The 19,456-nt window shown below is 38.3% G+C and overlaps 1 protein-coding gene across 2 annotated transcripts in view; it reads right to left on the reverse strand.

The window, feature by feature from the left end:
• LOC121315971 (spermatogenesis-associated protein 7-like) overlaps positions 1-19,456 on the reverse strand; it is a 117,990-nt gene that overhangs the window by 22,648 nt on the left and 75,886 nt on the right. For both annotated transcript variants that reach the window (XM_041250616.1, XM_041250615.1), the window contains 4 exons: positions 7,452-7,927; positions 6,711-6,768; positions 5,014-5,084; positions 666-743 (listed from right to left, as the gene is read on the reverse strand). In XM_041250616.1, the coding sequence (XP_041106550.1) occupies positions 666-743; positions 5,014-5,084; positions 6,711-6,768; positions 7,452-7,927 (683 nt within the window). The remainder of the gene's footprint in view (positions 1-665; positions 744-5,013; positions 5,085-6,710; positions 6,769-7,451; positions 7,928-19,456) is intronic.

Here is a 19,456-nt window from a genome sequence, read left to right on the forward strand (position 1 = left end):
GAGCTGCATTTTTTTTATTGAATCCACTCTGTTTTATAAATTAAAAGGATAGAATAGAAGTTTTGATACACTTTTGCCAATAGAATTGGCTAATATTGGAAGTATGATTTAACAGCACAAAAGTAAGGTAATAACACAGGTTATAAAAGGACACTTTACATACCCCCCGCCCCCCCCATTTCATCTTCTTGTTTTACCTTTTTGTTGTATCTAGATCATTTAATTTTTGAGGTTTGTTAGCTTGCTTTCTACAACACAATCATTATATTGTTGTTATAATTCAAGATGCAATAAAAGAGGTAAAAAAACAACCCCTCCCAGCATTGAAATGTGTAAATGAAATGACTGTAAACAATGCTGTTGTCAAATTTGCCTGTTTTTCTATATGCAGCAGCTCTACTTAAAGAACTAATTAGAGCTATGCATGAATTCAGTATGCTGCATGATTTTATTTTTATCCTTTTTTTTGTGTGAAGTGAAGGCGGCAAATTAGTAAAAGCGAAATTGGAGCACTGGGCGTTATTAATGAACTGTGAGGCTAAGCACAGCTGGAAGATGGCTGTTTTGGGGTCATCCACAAACCAGCATCACAGTTATGGCATTGTTTTAAGAAGCAGTTGTTGCTCCACTAAAGCTGTAATTCTAGGAATCTGGTGCATTCTTACTTGTTTGAGTAGCATCCTCTAAGTAAAATGTCACTTGTTACTCCTTCCAGAAATTGCAGATATCTGAGTTCTTCTTCCCTGTAAATAATAAAGCATTCATTTTCAGTTAAAAGGTTCACCGCAGAGCACTTATTTGAATAGTTTATGTTGTAATATTGAGAACTATACCACACTGGAAACACTATTAATTTCTACTTTATATACAGTACATTCCTCTAAAGACCCCACATGGTTTCCTAAGTACAGCATAGGTCCTGTTACCACACTTTGGAACTCTTGAATTTGTGACAGGGTAGTGCCAGGTGGCCATTCTCGAATTAGTACTAAATTACTTAATTGGAAAATATGATTGTTGGCAGAGACAGAATTAACCCCACCCATTACAACCTTACATTCCTACACACCCAATTTACACAAGCAGGGCTTTTGCCCTAGCACATACCTCCCTCCGTGTGTGCAGCACACATGGCTGCCAACAGCCACCTCCCCCTTTGAAACACCAACCCTCTCCCATCTTCTCCTTTTTCCTCCCTCCCGATTCTTGTGGGTGGGTTGTTCGGGGTTGTGGTGGAGATGGTACCCTTGCCTCCTTTTTCGGCCACGGTGGTCCTAGGTCTTTTGTCAGGGGCGCCCATTTAACCCCACATGATCCCTGGGCTTTTGTAGTGGGGTGGCTGTTTAACTCTTGGTGACGCCTGGGTTTTTTTGAGGAGGTGCCCATGTAACCCCCTTTCTACCCCATAAGCCCGATTTGACTTTTCCCAACTCTGGGCTTTAGTAGAGGATTGTCCCAATGCTGGCAGCTACGCTGGGCCCTTCAGCAGTGACGATGCTGGCAGCGGCACAGGGCACTCCGACAGCGTTGGCACTGGGCACTGGCAACGCAGGCAGTGAAGCTGGGCACTCCGGTGGTGGCTGATGTGTGGGACACTCCGGCAGTGGCAACACTGGCAGTGGCGCACTGGCAGGGCTGCGGGGCAAACCGGCATTGAGTACCCTAGCAGGGCCACAGGGCACTCCAGCCATATGGACACTGGACCTTTTAGACCTGCAGACACTGCATATGCAGACTCTCCGGACGTGCAGCTGGTTTTCGTCGTGTTGTCCTTAATAGCAGGTGTCATGGCTGCTGAGGTTGGTCCGGCAGTTGCCCTACTGACTCTGGAGCCGTTGGAAACTCCTCCCCTTCCAGCTCTGGAGATGGCAGCGGCTCCACCCCCATTGCACGGGAGACGGCAGAGGCTCCTTCCTTTTTGGCTCCCTCTCTGGCAACTGCAATCCTGCTCTGGGTCACAAGGGGCACTATCTCACTCCAACACCACATGGGAAAGGTTAGCACCATGGCCCAGGCTGGTTACTTGCAAGAATTAGTCCCAGACAGAAAGCTGCAGTTTTGAAGAACTGTTGCACAAACTCCTCCAACAAACAAAGGATTTTCCTTCCTTTTTATACAGATGACCAGTTAGCAATCAATTATCTAACTGGAAAGTGGCCACAACTGTGACTGTTGGCAAAGACAGAATTAACCCCATCCCTGCCAACCTTACATTTTTACATGTACTATTTACAGAAGCAGGGCTTTTGTCCTGCCACACAGACCCTGAGATGGTTAAATATATATATATACACACACACACAGTGGCTTGCAAAAGTATTCAGACCCCTGACCAATTATCTCATATTACCGAATTACAAATGGTACATTGAAATTTTGTTCAGTTTGATATTTTATTTCTAAACACTGAAACTCAGAATCAATTATTGTAAGGTGACATTGGTTTTATGTTGGGAAATATTTTTAAGAAAAATAAAAAACTGAAATATCTTGCTTGCATAAGTGTTCAACCCCCGTGCTGTGGAAGCGCCCACTTTGCACAGATGAAAGAAATTGCCCTAACGAGGACACTATTACCTTACCATTGGCCTCTACCTAAAGTTGCTATCACATTTTCTAGATAAAAACCCCACTGTTGAAGGACCATTGGTAAGGCTATGAATCTGAAGGAAAATGAAGACCAAAGAGCATTCTACAGAAGTTAGTGATAAAGTAATACAAATGCAGATTAGGGAAAGGGTACAAAATAATATCCAAGTGTTTGGATATCCCAGTGAGCACAGTTGGATCAATAATCAGAAAGTGGAAGCTGCATCACACCACCCAGGCACTGCCAAGAAAAGGCCATTCCTCAAAACTCAGCGCTCAAACAAGAAGGAGACTTGTGAGAGAAGCCACAGAGAGGCCAACAATCACTTTGAAGGAGCTACAGAGTTCAGTGGCTGGGAGTGGAGTAATGGTGCACCAGTCAACCATATCAAGAGCTCTGCATAACACTGGCCTGTATGGGAGGGTGGCAAGAAAGAAGCCGTTACTCAAAAAGTACCATCTGAAAGTACGTCTGGAGTTTGCTAGAAAGCATTAGAGTGACCTAGCTGCGACGTGGGAAAAGGTTTTGTGGTCAGATGAGATCAAGATGGAGCTTTGGCCAAAACTCAAAGCGCTATGTTTAGCGCAAACCTAACACTGCCCATACCTCAAGACACACCATCCCTACAGTGAAGTATGGTGGTGGCAGCATCATGCTGAGGGGATGCTTCTCATCAGAAGGGACTGGGCATCTTGTTACAATTGAAGGAAGAATGGATGGAGCAAAATACAGGAAAATACTGCAAGAGAATCTGCCTCAGTCCACTAAAAAACTAAAGCTTGGGAGGAAATTCACCTTTCAACAGGACAATGATCCCAAGCACAAGGCCAAAGCAACATTGTAGTGGCTCAAGAACAAAAAGGTAAATGTCCTACAGTGGCCCAGTCAAAGTCCTGATCTCAATCCCATTGAGAATCTGTGGCACTATTTGAAAATTGCGGTCCACAAGCGTCATCCAACCAACCTGATTAACCTGGAGCAAATCTGCCAAGAAGAATGGGCCAAAATCACTCCGACACTGTGTGCAAAGCTGGTACATAGTTACCCCAAAAGACTTAAAGCTGTTATTGCAGCAAAAGGTGGCTCTACTAAATATTAATGTGTGGGGGTTGAATACTTATGCAAGCAAGATATTTCAGTTTTTTATTTTTCTTAAAAATATTTCCCAACATAAAACCAATGTTCACCTTACAATAATTGATTTTGAGTTTAAGTGTTTTAAAATAAAATATCGAACAGAAGGAAATTTCAATGTACCACTTGTAATTCAGTAATATGAGAGAATCGGTCAGGGGTCTGAATACTTTTGCAAGGCACTGTGTGTGTGTGTGTGTGTGTGTGTGTGTGTGTGTGTGTGTGTGTGTGTATATATATATATATATATATATATATATATATATATATATATATATATATATATATATATGTTGCTTCCTGTTCTGTTCATATACTGGTGCAAATGCAAGCACATGTAAGTGAGAAGCAACCTCACGTTTAAATCAGAAAAATAAACTTAATTACTTAAAATAAAATACTAATTGACAAGTGAACCAATGCAGGATTAATGTACAATCCAATCTTACAATTACAGTTGGCCTTTAGAGGATAAAACAGTTAATAAAATTACAGTGTGCTTAAATTGAAAAGTCTAAAAGTTCATAACAATAATGACTTTACTCTCATTTAAATTATGATATGTACCTTGGGCTTTTACTGTTAACCTAGAGGAAAGGTGACCTGTCACTAATGTACAGTAAATTAATTTTTCCTCTCAACTGTAAATTATTTTACAGCTGAGGGGAAAAATAAATGCTGGGGGGGATGGACGGACGGACAGACAGACTTAAAAACTTGTCCCAGGCCTGAAACTTTCCGTGGCTGTAGCTAATGAAATAATTCCATAAATATTGCTATTCTATTCACTGTATTGGTTTCACCTGTGCAGTTTTGAAAGAAGCAAGTTATAAATTAATAAAGTTTTCAGTTTGCTTGCCTTACTTACAGGTTGTCTTTTCACTTCCTAGGTCATTTGGCTGGAAGCCTTGGCAGCCATTAGGGGAAATAAATGGTTGGTTAATGACAAGAAAAAAAAAAAAAAAAAAAAAAAAAAAAAAAGCATTTATCTCCGGAGAGAGACTACTAATTGAAATTAAGGCTTGCAAACATACATTTACTTTAACACAGTACCACCAGCTGTTTGTATTAATACATATATGCTACAGTATAACATGTGCTTCTTTCAAAATTACACATTTGAGACCTACACATACATATTACGTATATATATACACACACACACACATACACACACACACAAACTAAAATACACACACATCCTTTTAAAAGATGCTTGGATTAACACCAACCACACTTTTCCATATATTTCTGAAGTGTTATTAAGGAAGGGGTTGAATATATTTTACCTTGGAGGAAGTTCTCGTTTAGCAGGAGCTGATCTGGAAGATCTGAAACCCCACAGACTTTCTCCATATTCCTAGATTGGGAAACACACATAGTAAATATAGTTTACTTGTTTCGCAAAGTGAAATATGGTGAAAAACGTTCTGTTTTCCACCAGGTGGCACTTTTATTCAGGCTCCTACCTAAACAGGAACCTCGCCCAGAGCTTAGCTTGATAACATAGGGCTCCGGGGGTAACCCCCAAAATTGGCACACACTGAACCTCCATTACAACATGCTAATCGATGTTACACCAAAAAGGACAACTGTCCCCTAAAATCCACATGAAACAGTAACATACAACACAGAAAAGGTACCTGTGATTCCCAGCACCATCAGTCCTAACTATCCTCACAAGCCAGCAAGGGATGTCTGGCACTGCAACCTGCTTGGCTTCCTGCAGTGCTGTGTAACAGGGTGATGGGCCAAGCCTACCCCCATCCACAATCATATTTTTAAACTATCATTTGGGCACTGGAAGAATACTTTGCACAAATGCCAACTGACTAACAGGTTATACACAAAATGACTGACACTCACAAAGACAAGATCATGAATGACAAAAATGCACAGGAAAGATACGGCATTAAATAAGCCCCAGCCCCACCTATGTCTAACATGATGAATTATTCAATAAACAGTTCCATCTGGAATGATTTTATACAAACATGAACTATATTATTTAACATTCATTCCATTGATACTTTTTACAATAAACATTCATATATTCTACATTAAACATGCTTTTCTCCTTTACACATTTTTGTTTAACCTGTATGAAAGACTCAACATTACCCCTTCTCTTGGAAGATAACTGAACATATGGCTATAACAAAACACTTGTCCCACATGTAAAGCTGTGGCAACTTCATTAAGGTAAGCGCCCTACTCTAAATAAAGCAATATACCATCACATGTCAAATACACTAATTCTCTACACGGCTCTATCGCCAATAGAGTAACAGTAATAAACATTACACATTGCTCCCTTTTTTATTTGCATACTGGAGCTAGGCCAGCCAACCAGTGTTCTCCCTTTCCCCATTGACGTTTATTTAATGAATTCATTAAAAAAGGCTTTAAAAAATAAAGTACAAAATGTCTTGTGAATAGGCCCACATATCATAGAACAGTCTTTGTTTTTGTTGTCAATGAATCAATAAAAAGGTCTATTTCAACATGAATTGGTATACAAGATCAACATCACACATGATTTACAGCAAACATTGCTTTATTACTTTCTATTAGTATACAATTGCAAAGTGCATTTGAATATAAATTGTGTTAGGGATACATTTTCCTGTCAAAATACAAAAAATCCAATGTCTGCACCGTTCTGTGAACCAGATTAACAGTTTTTGTCATTGCCATGGAACTGGCAAGTCTGGATTTATAAGAGGCTGTTTCCCATCTCAGTACAGTAATTACAATAGTGTACATAGCAATGACAACAACAAACGTGCTGTGCATTTTTAAACACTATTTCTTGGTATAAAAACAGCAGACAAATGAACTAGAATCAACCATATAAAGCCTGCATTATATCAATATTCTGTGACCTACAATGAGTGCTTTGTAAAGCCGTGTAATACAGACAACACTATCAACAGTAGACTTCGAATTAGTTTTTTTGGCAAAATAAAACTTTGAAGACAAGCACCTGATCATGATGTAATTTTTGACTTCTCTTGAACTGAAGTTGTGGAACATCTGCAGGCCTGAGTAAAAATAGAAAAAAAATCTGAAGATTTGTAGTCTTTTATAACTCATTATACTGTTTATTTGGCAGTTTTCTAAAAGGAGGAAAAGTCAGAAGACTGGGCAATATCGGCTGATAGAAGAAGAGCAGTATAATCAAATGTTTGCAATGATGAGAGCAATGGGTATTTAATTAAACTTTAAAAATCAAGATTAAATATCACCCAGAAATTGTCTTTTGTTCTTCACTGGCTTATAAAATGGATAAAATAAGTTCTAACAGGATATTTGAAAATAAGTGCAAGTTAATTTATGACTTAGCTACTTCCAAAAGGCAACCATCAATCAACTGTTTACACCCAGAAGCTTCATAATAGATAATTGACTGCTAACATCCCCTGGAGGAAACCATCCAGCTCTGCAGGTTCCTATTCAAAATCAGTACTATCGCTGCAGTGTGTGAAGTGATGAAGTCCCTGAGGATTTTACCTTCCCAACATGAGTACTAGGGTAGAAGCAAAGCAAGATTGACATCTTACCACACTAGGAAATGAACACCCAGGAAGCAAACTTGTCTTTACCAGGATGAGCCACTCAGGGATCCTGATGTTTAAATTCCTAATTTCAGATGTCTTGCAAATTCCTATGACATATTTGACCCATAATGTAGGTAAAGGGATAGCTTAGACAAATTAGTATTTACCTGTTAGCAGATTTTGGTGTCACCTTCTTAGGAGGTGCATAGTATCGGTACTTGGACAAAAACGACTTGGATGCTTTCTTCAAAGTCCGAGGTGTGAAAGGCTGGTTAATTCTTGTGAATGATTTTGGGTGTTTATCAAGGACATCTCCACTGTAGGTTTTGTTGTGAGGAGTTAAGGATTTCTTCATGCTCTTTCCAGCTATATATTGCACTGAGTTGCTGCATGGCATGAAAGACCTAGTAGGTGTCCGAGATCTGCGTCCTGAGGAAGCATGCAGTGCTATTTCTTGCATAGTCTCCCTTGCAATGAAGACAGGAGAAGGGATTGGAGAGAGACTCCTGAAATGAAGTGGTGTCGACGGTTGAGTCCTCTGTGCAACCGGAGGCACTGCTTCTTGAGAGGCCAGGGCTGGGTAGATGTTTGACCTACTCATCTGATTTTTGTTCATAAATGCTGTCTCTACTGGGGAATAGCTCTGTAAATACAAATAGAAAGGAGAAAGATATGCCAATTAAATTAGAAATGTATCTTTCATTTCAGAAGAAAAAGTATACCAGTAACATATCTGCTTCTGTCCACACATTGTTATTTTAAAATTCAAAATGTATAATATGTAGCAGAGGAATAACACACAAGGTAATGGCCATAACTCACAAGACAAGCAGCTTCGAATAAAAGTTGTACCTTCACTTGTTCTTTTTTAACATGGACTTTTAGACACTGTTGAACAATCTTTAAAAAATATAGGTATATATAGTGCCATTCTATTTACTAATCAGCAATTAATCCATTTAATTTATTTAGAAATAACTGCATGATGCTTATTTTAGTGTTCATGAAAGGCGAGACACAATGGCACTGGCCTGCAAGTCTATAAGAACGTCTCCTCATAGCTCTGCAGACTCTCAAACCCTTTCTCCAAGCTGAGTTTTGTCACGTGGAACAATTTCAACTGAGGCTAGGTTGAGAACCCTTTCAGCTGTGATTTCAATGCAGGCCTATAGACGTGAAAGATATTAAAGACTAGAAAATAAGCTCACTGCACCACATAGCCACCAGAAAATGACACTGATGCTGAAAAGTTGACATTTGTAAAGTCTGATAACCAATTCCTTTGAACAAGCAATTAAAAAAAAACATGGCTTAAATTCTTGAAAAACAGTTTGTGTGGTCTACTCACAATTAAATCAATCTGTTTCAACACAGCATCGCTGTCAAGGGAACACGCTTATTTATAAAACAGACATATCACAAAGACTAGTTGTTTCAATTAATAACTAATTAAAAATCCCAGTCAACTAAATTGATTTGCTATACTTAATTGATCAATTATCTGTGCAGATTATTATTATCATTTTTTTTTTTTTTAAAAAGAAAGAGATAAATGCACCGATTTTGATGATGTTAATGTCAAAGTTTTTCAAGCACTTTACAATAGCTTGTGAAACGGTGTTGTAATTAACAGCCTGTAGGTAAAGTGTATGTGCAAAGACAGCTTTCAGTTCTGGCATGTCAGGTTCATGTTCACCACTAGGTCTTGCAAAACAAATACAATGTGAAACCCATACTGATCTTGGGCACCAGTCGACTTTTCAGTGACCACTGACAAGCAACCAGACTGTTTTACCAATTCCAGCTTCTTTAGGTAAGCATTCATGTCTCAGCTGGGCTGATGAAGGAATCACCAACATTTGTAGCATTCATTCTGAAGAATACGTAACTTTTGGTTGTCCAGTTTTTCAAAAGGGATATTTGTGCAGACAAATGCCTCTGTCAGGTCAAACTGTATTGTGTTTTGTGCTTCAGGGTTTTCAGTGGACGTTTGAAACATGGAAGTAACCGTTTTTTGTTTCTTTGCAAGTAAAGCAGTCGCAGTACTTCCGCCTTTCGCTTTGGGTGAACACTTGAATATAAATGCCTGTCAACAGCCGATTCTCGGTAGTGATCTACAGTAACGTTGCAGGACATACAGAATAGATTATCTCTATCGCTGTGTAAACTCCTGCTGGATACTGCTTTACGTGATCTGCTGCAAACTAATTTTAAGCCTTTTTAGAGACATCCATTTTCTTGTTTACAGTGTGTAGTATTTTAATTTCCTGCCTAGATTGCACAGTCACATGACAATCACTGCACAGCACTATGTGCATGGCGAATAGTACATACAGTTACACAGCAGAGCTGTACTGTTTAGTTATTGTGATTTTTTTGTATGAAATGTTTTATTAATGTCTTAAGAATATTGTAAAAATGGCAGTATTGGGCTAATTTCACGATTTCCTCGCAGCCCGTGAAATCACGATTTATACAGGGTCTTACTAATGAAACATTGGAATAGCGTTTGGGAATCTATCCCTGTATGTTATTATGTATGGTCCTTTAATTTATAATTAAATTATAAAGTATTTTGATAAATTGCCTTAAACTGCTTTTCTACAGATTTCAATGTTTGACTTCTGCTTTTAGTTTGCATCTCAGCCTTCTCACTTCAAAAATGGTCACCTGATTAATAACCCAGAATATGTGAACTATAATAAAGCAATCATGGTTATGATGAAAATGTTGGTTTGACCACTGCTCCAGATAAGGTTTTGAGTCACTGAGTAATTTACTCTTCCATTCAGACACAATGGGATCCACTCTCAAAGATGACTACATTTTTGTCAGTCGTCTAGAATTACACTTTTCCTTAGACAGGCTTATTATGAGTCATAATGTTCAACAGTGACTGTTGAAGATGATGTTTCTAGATGTTCCAATGTGCTATTTGAGCACACATATGTCTAAAACCCTCTATAAGGTTACAGTGGGGTTAAGATGCCCAGAAGTCAATGGAATCTGAAACAAAAACACCTTGGAAATGTGAAAAAAAAACCAAGTTATCAAAGTGTCCAGCCATTAAAAACACCTTGGAAATGTGAAAAAAAACCCAAGTTATCAAAAGTGTCCAGCCATAAAGTGGAGATATCAAAAACACAAGCCAAGTTTCAAGAAACCATTGGGGCAACCTTACCCAGCAAAAAGCAAACAAGCACAACTGTAAAACCGATGGGAGCCAAGGTTCCCCAATTGTTTCTTTTAAAAACACAATTTATATTTCCAGTGTGTTTTCCATTCATATATCAATTCTTTTTTTACTTAATGGACAATAGCACATACGTTACAGGAATAGCAAAATTGTTCAACCTATATTGAGGCAATGTATTGTAGTTTGCATAGGGTAAATGTAAATAGTAGCTTAGTCTGTTGAAAGGGTTAAGACATGAATCTGTGTAGCATAGCAGTTATGTAGTTGGGTGAAAGTATGACTAGTTAGGGTTCAAATCCTGCGTTGTTATATATATATATATATATATATATATATATATATATATATATATATATATATATATATATATATTGTAAGGTACCAGGGAGGGGGTTAAAATCCTTCCCTGCTAAAAACCTTGTGAGAATGCACATTTGGGTGTTATGGGGTTTAATTGTAATTGTTTTAATGATTTAGTTAATCCTCGGCACCTGATCGTAATTATAAATTAGAGACAGGTGCAGGGTATTTAAGAGAGGCAGCCAGACTGATCGGGGCTGCTGAGTGAAGAGCCCGACTGCGTGTGTGTCCAGTCGTATTGAAGAGAGTGTTGAGAGAAGCCCGTTTGTGTTTTGGTGTTTGTCAGGTAAACGGCTTAGCGGTCCTGTGTGTGAGTCAGGGATCGGCTGGTGTATAGTGAGAGCTCCGAAACGGAGTTAGGTGTTTATTTCTGTTTTGTTTTATGTTTATTAAAAGTGCGCGTCAGCGCTAAAGCAATTCCGTTTCTGTGTCCTGGGTCTACTTTAAAGGGGCAACGAACTCCGTGAGTGCGAGGATCGTTTACAATATATATATATATATATATATATATATATATATATATATATATATATATATATATATATATATATATATATATATATATATAGTCGGTCAAGGAGCTCATCCACTCGGGGAATTGGATATGCATCAAACTTGGAGATGGCATTAACCTTTCTAAAATACACACAGAATTGAGTGGAGCCGTCCTTCTTGCCCACCATCACAATAGGACTGCACCACTCGCTCCGGAAAGGTTCAATGAAGGTTCAATGACTCCAAGCCTGAGCATATCATCCACCTCCTTGCGAACGGGACCCCTGCGGATGTCTGGGATTCGGTTCAGCCACTCTCTAACCCTAGCACCTGCTGGAGTAATAATAGCATGTGAAATAACATTAGTTCTACCGGGGAAGGACAGTGGCTGGAAAAAAATAAAAAAAATAAATCACTATTCTTGACAAGAAGGATGATTGCTGGTATATTAAATTAGATGCTAAATCTGCTGAATTGTGTACAGTTGGGAAAGGTACACATTTCACAGACTACCATTTGGAGTTAAGCCAGCTAGTGAACTGTTCCAACAGAAGAATTCTGAGCAGTTTGGAGACATTAATGGAGTTTTTTTTGATTGCAGATGACATTATAATAGCTGCAGGTACAAAAGAGGAGCATGCCAGCATGCTGAAACAGATGATGGATAGATATATGCAGCTCAAGTGAAATTCAAAAGACAAGATCCAGTACTTAGTGAGTAAGGTAAAGTACATGGGACACATCATAACTGCTGACGGGGTTAAGCTTGATGACTAAGGTTGAAGTGATCACACAGATGCCGCTTTACAAAGACTTAGGAATGATGCGATACCTAAGTCAATACATTCCGAATGAAGCAGCTCTTCTCAGATTACAACTCAGAAAGGACATTATATGGCAGTAGCAACCTTAACAACAGGCAGCCTTAGAGAAGCTGAAAATGGTGATCTCAATGGCACCGGTGTTAAGGTTTTCTGACCCTAAAGAGCAGATTGAAGTACAGGCAGATGCATCAAAAGATGGGCTGGGTGCTTGTCTACTCCAAGGAAACAGACCCAGAGCACCATCCAATGTAGAGAACAATTACGCACAAAATGAAAAGAAACTCCCAGCTATAGTGTATGTACTAAAGAAGTTTCATCAGCACGTGTATGAGGTTCCTGTGAGAGTCCAGTCAGACCTCAAGCCCCTAGAAGCCATAATAACCAAACCAATTAGGAAGGCACCGACAAGGCTAAGGATGCTACTTCAATCTCAGAAATATGATATACAGATAGTGTACACCCCAGGAAAGGACGTCAATAGCCGATGTGCTGTCCAGGGCAGTACCCGATAGCTCAGATGAGGAAGACTTTGATCTCAGCAGTGAGAAGGTTTACATGAGGCAATAGGTGGAGATACACTGCACTAGCTAAAATGAACCACTAGCACGAACTGTGACATGCAGATGGTAAAAGAAATGCACAACAAGGGATGGCCTGACAGAAAGAAGCAGACACCCTTCCGAATCCAGTCCTACTGGTCACTCACTGGGCTGAAATACTCTCCTGCACAATTACTAATGGGCCGTGTACTGAGGTCAACACTACAATGTTCCTTTTAACAGTGCTAAATTGTTCAGCAGGTTATATATGACAAAGTAAATGTCAAATGTGAAGTGGATAGCTTTACTCTTTGAAGAAAAGGGGTGTAGAATATGGTACTGTACTGTTAAAGAAATAGCAACAGATGTAACAGTACAGAACTCCCTATGTAGAAACAAATAGTCGTATAGCCGGGCAATAGGATTTGACGCAGTCTTCAGAGTCAGACCAGAACATGCTTAGTTATATCAACAACTTCTGTGCATGAAAATAAAGTTTCTATTTTGTTTAAACTACTTACCTGTGTAGTTGTCCAAGTTTAAACTACTTACCTGTGTAGCTGTCCAACAATGGCCTGGTAAGGATTCACATATTTGGCAGAAGTTAATTGTGAAAACACCAAAACATAATCACTTCTTGAATATGGCTAATTACTATATATTTGTGAGGCAACTGCACAAAAAAAAGAAACAAAACAACTGCAAGAAAAAACCCCACAAATGGCCACCTTGAAGAGCTTGTGTGGTCAATTAATGAACTTTTTTCAGATTTAGCTTTTCTGTACAGCATTAAATATTTGCTTTGCGTGTCTAAATATAAAAAACCCCACTTACATATGAATGTCTTTCCTTCCTTAGAAATCTTTAAATGAAATATGCCTAATAATTCTAGGAGGGTTGTAACATTGAGACCTGTAGTCTTTATCCATATTACTTTTATTAATAACAACCAATCCATACAAGAGTTTAAGGTACATTCTCAGTTGTGGTGTTAATATAGAACAGTTAACTTTACAGTAAAATACATTTCACTGAGGAAAACAATATATCGTGAACAGGCTTGGCCGTAGTTCGGGTTCGTGACCCTTTAAAAACGTGACCCAGAGGACAAAGCTTAGTTTTTAATGCTTATGCGCACTTTTATTCCCAATACAAATAAACAAAACAAAAACCTAACCTAACAAAAAAACCCTGTCTAACATGTAGGACAGCCAAGCGGTTTACCTGACATAACACCAAAACAAAACACTTTTTAATACACTTGTTTATAAAACCAAAACGTAGGTTTTAAAACAGATCGTATCGACTTTGTCAGGCTCTTCACTCCACAGCAGCAGCCTCGAGCAGACTAGCTACACTCCTTTTAAACCCTGCACCTGGCTCTAATTATCAATAACGACCAGGTGCAGGTGATAATTAACAATTAAATTAAACAACTACCTTGGCAGGGAGGTTTTTTAACCCAGTCCCTGCCATAAAACAAATACTTAGGATTTGCAGGCCCCCTATCCTGACACAGGCCATACCAAGGCCACTTCCCCTAGAACACAACCACCCACCCTCAAGTCCAGAAATTTAAATTTTCGCCCCTTCCCTCGGGCGGGCTTGAGGATGGGTTGGTCCCTCCGGCATGTTCTGGAAGGGACCGCAAACCAGCGAGGGGGAACCTAGACGGCTAGACCAAGGCGTCTGGAGCAGTGACCAGGAACAAGCACCGACAGACAGAGGTGTGCAACTGTGGAACCACGCAGCGATGTCTGGATCTTCATGGGAACAAAGTGAGGGAAAGGGGGAGCCCACACGACATCTGACCCTCACATCATGACATCTGCAAGGCCAGGCGGAGCAGGGAACCAGGCAAGCAACTGTGCCTTGCAGTGCTGCGACCTGGGAGATAAGACCAGAGGAGGGAGGTCTAGGGGAACCGCAAAGTCTGGGCAAGGGACTGAACCATCTGGCGCTGGAATGGTTTTCACTGTATGGCATCTTTTGTTTTGTAATTAATTCACAAGAATAAAGTCTTTTTTACTTCTGGGATATTTAATAGAGTGTTACATATTACTTTTGATAACATTTTGCAAATGAACAGTGTTCTATTAAGTACAGTTTCTAGCATGTCTTATGTTAAGTATGAAATGTATAATATACATTATGCATTTAACGGTCTGTCTGTCACACACAATATTATGAACATGATAACTGCATTGATTTTGTACAAATCTTTACCAAGCTTTTATTTTATTATTCAACAGCCTCCTATGTTCATTTTGGATTGCATTTGAATGTCATCTTTCACTCACTGTCCTCTTACTGCGCGATTATGAGGACTCTCTCTATATGCTTGCACTGGTTTTCATAAAAGGTAATGGCTGCAGATACCGGAATACATTATTCTAGTGGATATAAAAAAAAAAAAAATTATATCTCAAAGCAGGAATATTTTTTGTCATTTGTATCATGCAGCAATTCTGCCAGTGAAGACACATTTAGTTTGTTCTTTTATTATTATACAGTTGTGAGTGATAGAACCTGTGAACTTCTTTTTTTCCAGTAGTTGACATTTAATCAGTATAACAAAATTAAAGTACCGCCCCATCACCACACATCTCCCAGCTGTTAGCCTACAGTTCTGTTAAATGTATTTAGGTTGAATCTTCAATTCTTGTTTCCTGAAACAAACTACAAATACTGTGAAAAGGGTGATGTGCATTGTAATCCTCTTGTAGCACAATCACAGGCATTGGCTTAAAAGCTTTTTTAACTAACAGTCGTAATAACGGAATAATTACTTTGGAAACACTTTTAAATATTGATTTAAATTAATATGCAAATACCATGGAACGCAATGAATCTGTGTGCATTGTTTAAATCTATATAATAAAGAAATGATTGGAAAATTAGATAAAGTATTCCGACACTAATCATATGCATATCATTATTTATTCAGCTCGCTCCAATAGGCTAGAGTGACACTTGTTTTATACAGATTATAAATACTAATCACTAAATTCAAATGCATGTAATTTAATAAAGTAAAGAAAGTAATAAATTAATTTGTTCCATACATGGTTTTTCTCTGAACAGCTCCAAAGCTAAAACATGCACCATACACCCTTTCAGCACTTTCTATAAGACTACCCCAGGATAACTAGTATAATAGTATTCTTTTAATGAAGAATAAATACAAATTAAAATAGAGAAACATATTTATATTTTGGATATGTTTACTGCGCTACAATTTTCTATACTCCCTACAATTATTGTGCTGCTAGGGACGGCATTGAAAAAAATATGAATTACGCATGATATTTAAATTAATGTGCAACAATTACACATAGGAATTTTGCTGCATAGCTTGAGTTTGCATGTTATCAAGCAAAATTTGTTGGTTCCTGGTGTCTCAGTGGTCAATTGTGAATATACTGCATGTAGTAGCCTGCCTGGAGATTGCCAAATGTGTGTTTGTGACTTCGACTGGATGTCTACTAATTTACTCATCTATCAACAAAATTTTTAGAAGGTAAATCTATATAATAAATACAGTATTCTGTGTTTGGAGAATCAATAAGCTTTATATTGCTATACAAGGTGATATATTGTATTATTTTTTCTTCATAAATATATCGTATGTGGTGCATGCAGGCCTTTTGTTAAGTATATTCCATCTGCAGCATTGGTATTAAAATAATAATAATGTTTATTTGTTCTACAGCCATATTGTGGTAAATAAAGCAAATAAGAATAATGGATGGTTTTGTTTTTATTGTAAGACCAATGTTTTGTACAGTATAGTAGTTCAAAGTAAAATCACAGTTGAAATGTATGGTTGTAGTTAATGCATACCTCATAAGTTAGCATTAAAGTATGTACAGTATTTCTTGAAAGTGCTCATGACCTCAAGGCAATGCAGCATTTTACTCAGCCAAATATATTTTACTCACAACATGTCTAAATTGGAGAGTAAATTACTGAATGACCCAATATCTGTAGAGCTGCTGTTACCTGAGAATTCATAGCTTGCTTTTAATTACAGGAAAAGTACATGTCTGAGAGAATGTTGCTATGTTCACAGCTCTCATAATGTGACAATAGATTTTTGGCAGAATTTGATTTTGTGATTCTCTATTTTCATGACAGATTGTGCTAAATCAAATACATTACAATTAACCAGGGAACAGTGGATTCGCCTAAATAAATGGCAATGCTTTTAATGTTTAGCCAGGACCAACTGTTCTCAATCAAGCTTCTAAAGCCCCTTTCACACTGGCACACCTACCCGGTTTCTGGCTTATGAGCATTGTGTAATTGCTCCTGTCACGCAGGTCAACCCTGCTTCTTGAAAAAGCAGTGTGAAATCATGTAGCCAACCTGCATGATACCCAGTAGCGAATGCCCAGTGTAAAAGGGGCTTACATGTCTCAGCTGGTGCTTGCAAATTTGGCTATTCAGCCAATTGCATAGGTCAAGTGTTTAGTATAGTTCCTTATAGATTCACAGGTCTTCTACTTCTGCGGTTGGGTGTCTTTAAGCAACTTACAGTATAACTTATACTACTTTCTCATTTTAATTGGTATTTGTTAATTCAAATAACAGTGCAGGCTAACTAGATTCCTCTGCCCAGGCAACAAGGTTCATTAGTCTTTAGTTGAGTCTAATCACGTCAATTCTGCCTCATTGCATTTCATTGGTAAATATCAAGGGGGATATTACCTCTAGGTCTTCACACTAAAGTATTGATAAGTCAAGTGCCTGCCAGACCATAATGCTGTATAAGTCCAGCCAACCTTGATGCAGGCAATAACAAAATAAGCCAGAAGCAGTTGCTGTTTCTGACAGCAGCATAGAACATACTTTTTATTTTGATTGGCAAGGGCATTTGAGGACAGTGCCTGTTATTATATAACTTAGCATTCTCATTTGAGAAATGGAAATTATTTCAAGCTTGACAAGAATTCAACTAGCTCAGATGAAGTATATTTCCCAGAAGAGAAGCACGCGAGGCCAATAACATCTAGCTGTCATATCTACAGGGGATCTTTATTTATCAGAAGTTTTTCTTTTAAAATACTGGTTCTTGTTTATTTAGGAACTGATGACCATGCTAAATCACAAAACACCAGTAGATAACTGTTCATTCAGAGGTTAATTGTACCTGTGTAAAACAATAAGGAGGAATATAACTGGAAAATTAATTGAACTAAATGAACTGCAAAAGGGTTAGGGGAAGTGAAACATTGAGTTTCCATATTCAACTAGTACAACCTCCTGTTAAGTGATATGCCAGCATGAGCTACAGTGGTATACAATGGCCCAGCAGGGGCTATGGCAGAAGATAAATCTAAATGTATTCATATAAAATCATGTTGGCTCTAAATTGCCACCCAAACCCATCTTCTCCCACGCATCTTACCCAAATTTGGAACATTCCTAGTTAGTTTCAAGTTGCACTGTGTCCAACATACTTACTGAGGTCCTGATATATTCTAGTTCCTGAATTAAGTATTGGTAATAGTTATTTACATGGCAACTGTCTCAAGTTGGACCCACAACATTTTCTACAGGTTACCTTGCTTCCAACAATGCCTTCAAATTCAATTTTAATATTGCAATTAGTTAATAAATGCAGTTTATTCCTTTAGGGTTCCCTTTCAAATGGGAACTATTAACCATTACAAAAGGGTGATGTCAACTATACCAACGCTGCTTGTCAGAGAATGTGACACTGCTGAGGGCCCGTCTCAGAGCCTATAAGAAGCCGAATCACAGGACGAAAGACGCCATTTTTTTCTTCAAGAAATTCCTGAGCCTGTACTACTCAACTCCAGATAAGTGAAATATACTTTCTCTTTATCTTTTTTCAATATATTCCGATATATTCTATCTCTGATACATTATTGACTAAATCACTGAAAAAAACTGTAAAAATATTTTAAACTTGAAGCGATATATATTTGTTTGTGTTCCAGCTGCCTGCTGTTCCGATGAAGCAGGCAGCTCAATTAGTTGCCCCTTCCAAGGGATCTAACACTTTATTCGGCTGTAGTGTATCTTGTGTTTTTCGCTCTTTCAAGCATATATTTTAGCAGCATTGTTTTATAGTATATATTGTCTTTTTGTTTTTGAGTATTTTATTACTACTGCTACTGTTTTTTGACCGAATAATTTTATATGTTCGGTTTTGTGCTGATTTTTTCTTTTGTAACAGCTACTGCAGGAGGACAAAGCTACTACTGCAGCTTGCTGTAGTTTGATGCCACAGTAGTGTTGATATAATTGCTTTGCTACTGTGAAGGCTTGAATAAGCAGCCTACCTTCAACCTTGTTCTGTCCTGGTTGTTTGGTCTAGTCAGTGGCTTGTTGAGTGCTAATAGTGATTCACATTAGATCATCACTTAATCTTTGTGATCAGGATGGCTTTGCAGGGGTCACATCAGACCAGAAACAGACTCCACAACTAGGACTGGCAGATGAAAACTGAGACACTTTCGCGGTCAGTATATTTATTGAATAATAATAAACAAAAGATGTAAACAAAAACAGCACACCAAAACAGGACGCGGCGCCAAAATAAACAGTAGACGGACAGAAAAATACAGTGAGAGAACTCAATTATTTTAACTTTAACTATTTTATACATTCTCCACTCACTGAACACACAAACCTGAGTGAGTGAAAACATGCAGATTTTATGCAGCTGTACCAAGACCCGATTGCTAATAAATCATTCAGTTGGAGTTTCGGTACAACTGCACATGAAT

The sequence above is a fragment of the Polyodon spathula genome, chromosome 5 (assembly GCF_017654505.1).
Source record: "Polyodon spathula isolate WHYD16114869_AA chromosome 5, ASM1765450v1, whole genome shotgun sequence".
NCBI classification, from domain to species: domain Eukaryota; kingdom Metazoa; phylum Chordata; class Actinopteri; order Acipenseriformes; family Polyodontidae; genus Polyodon; species Polyodon spathula.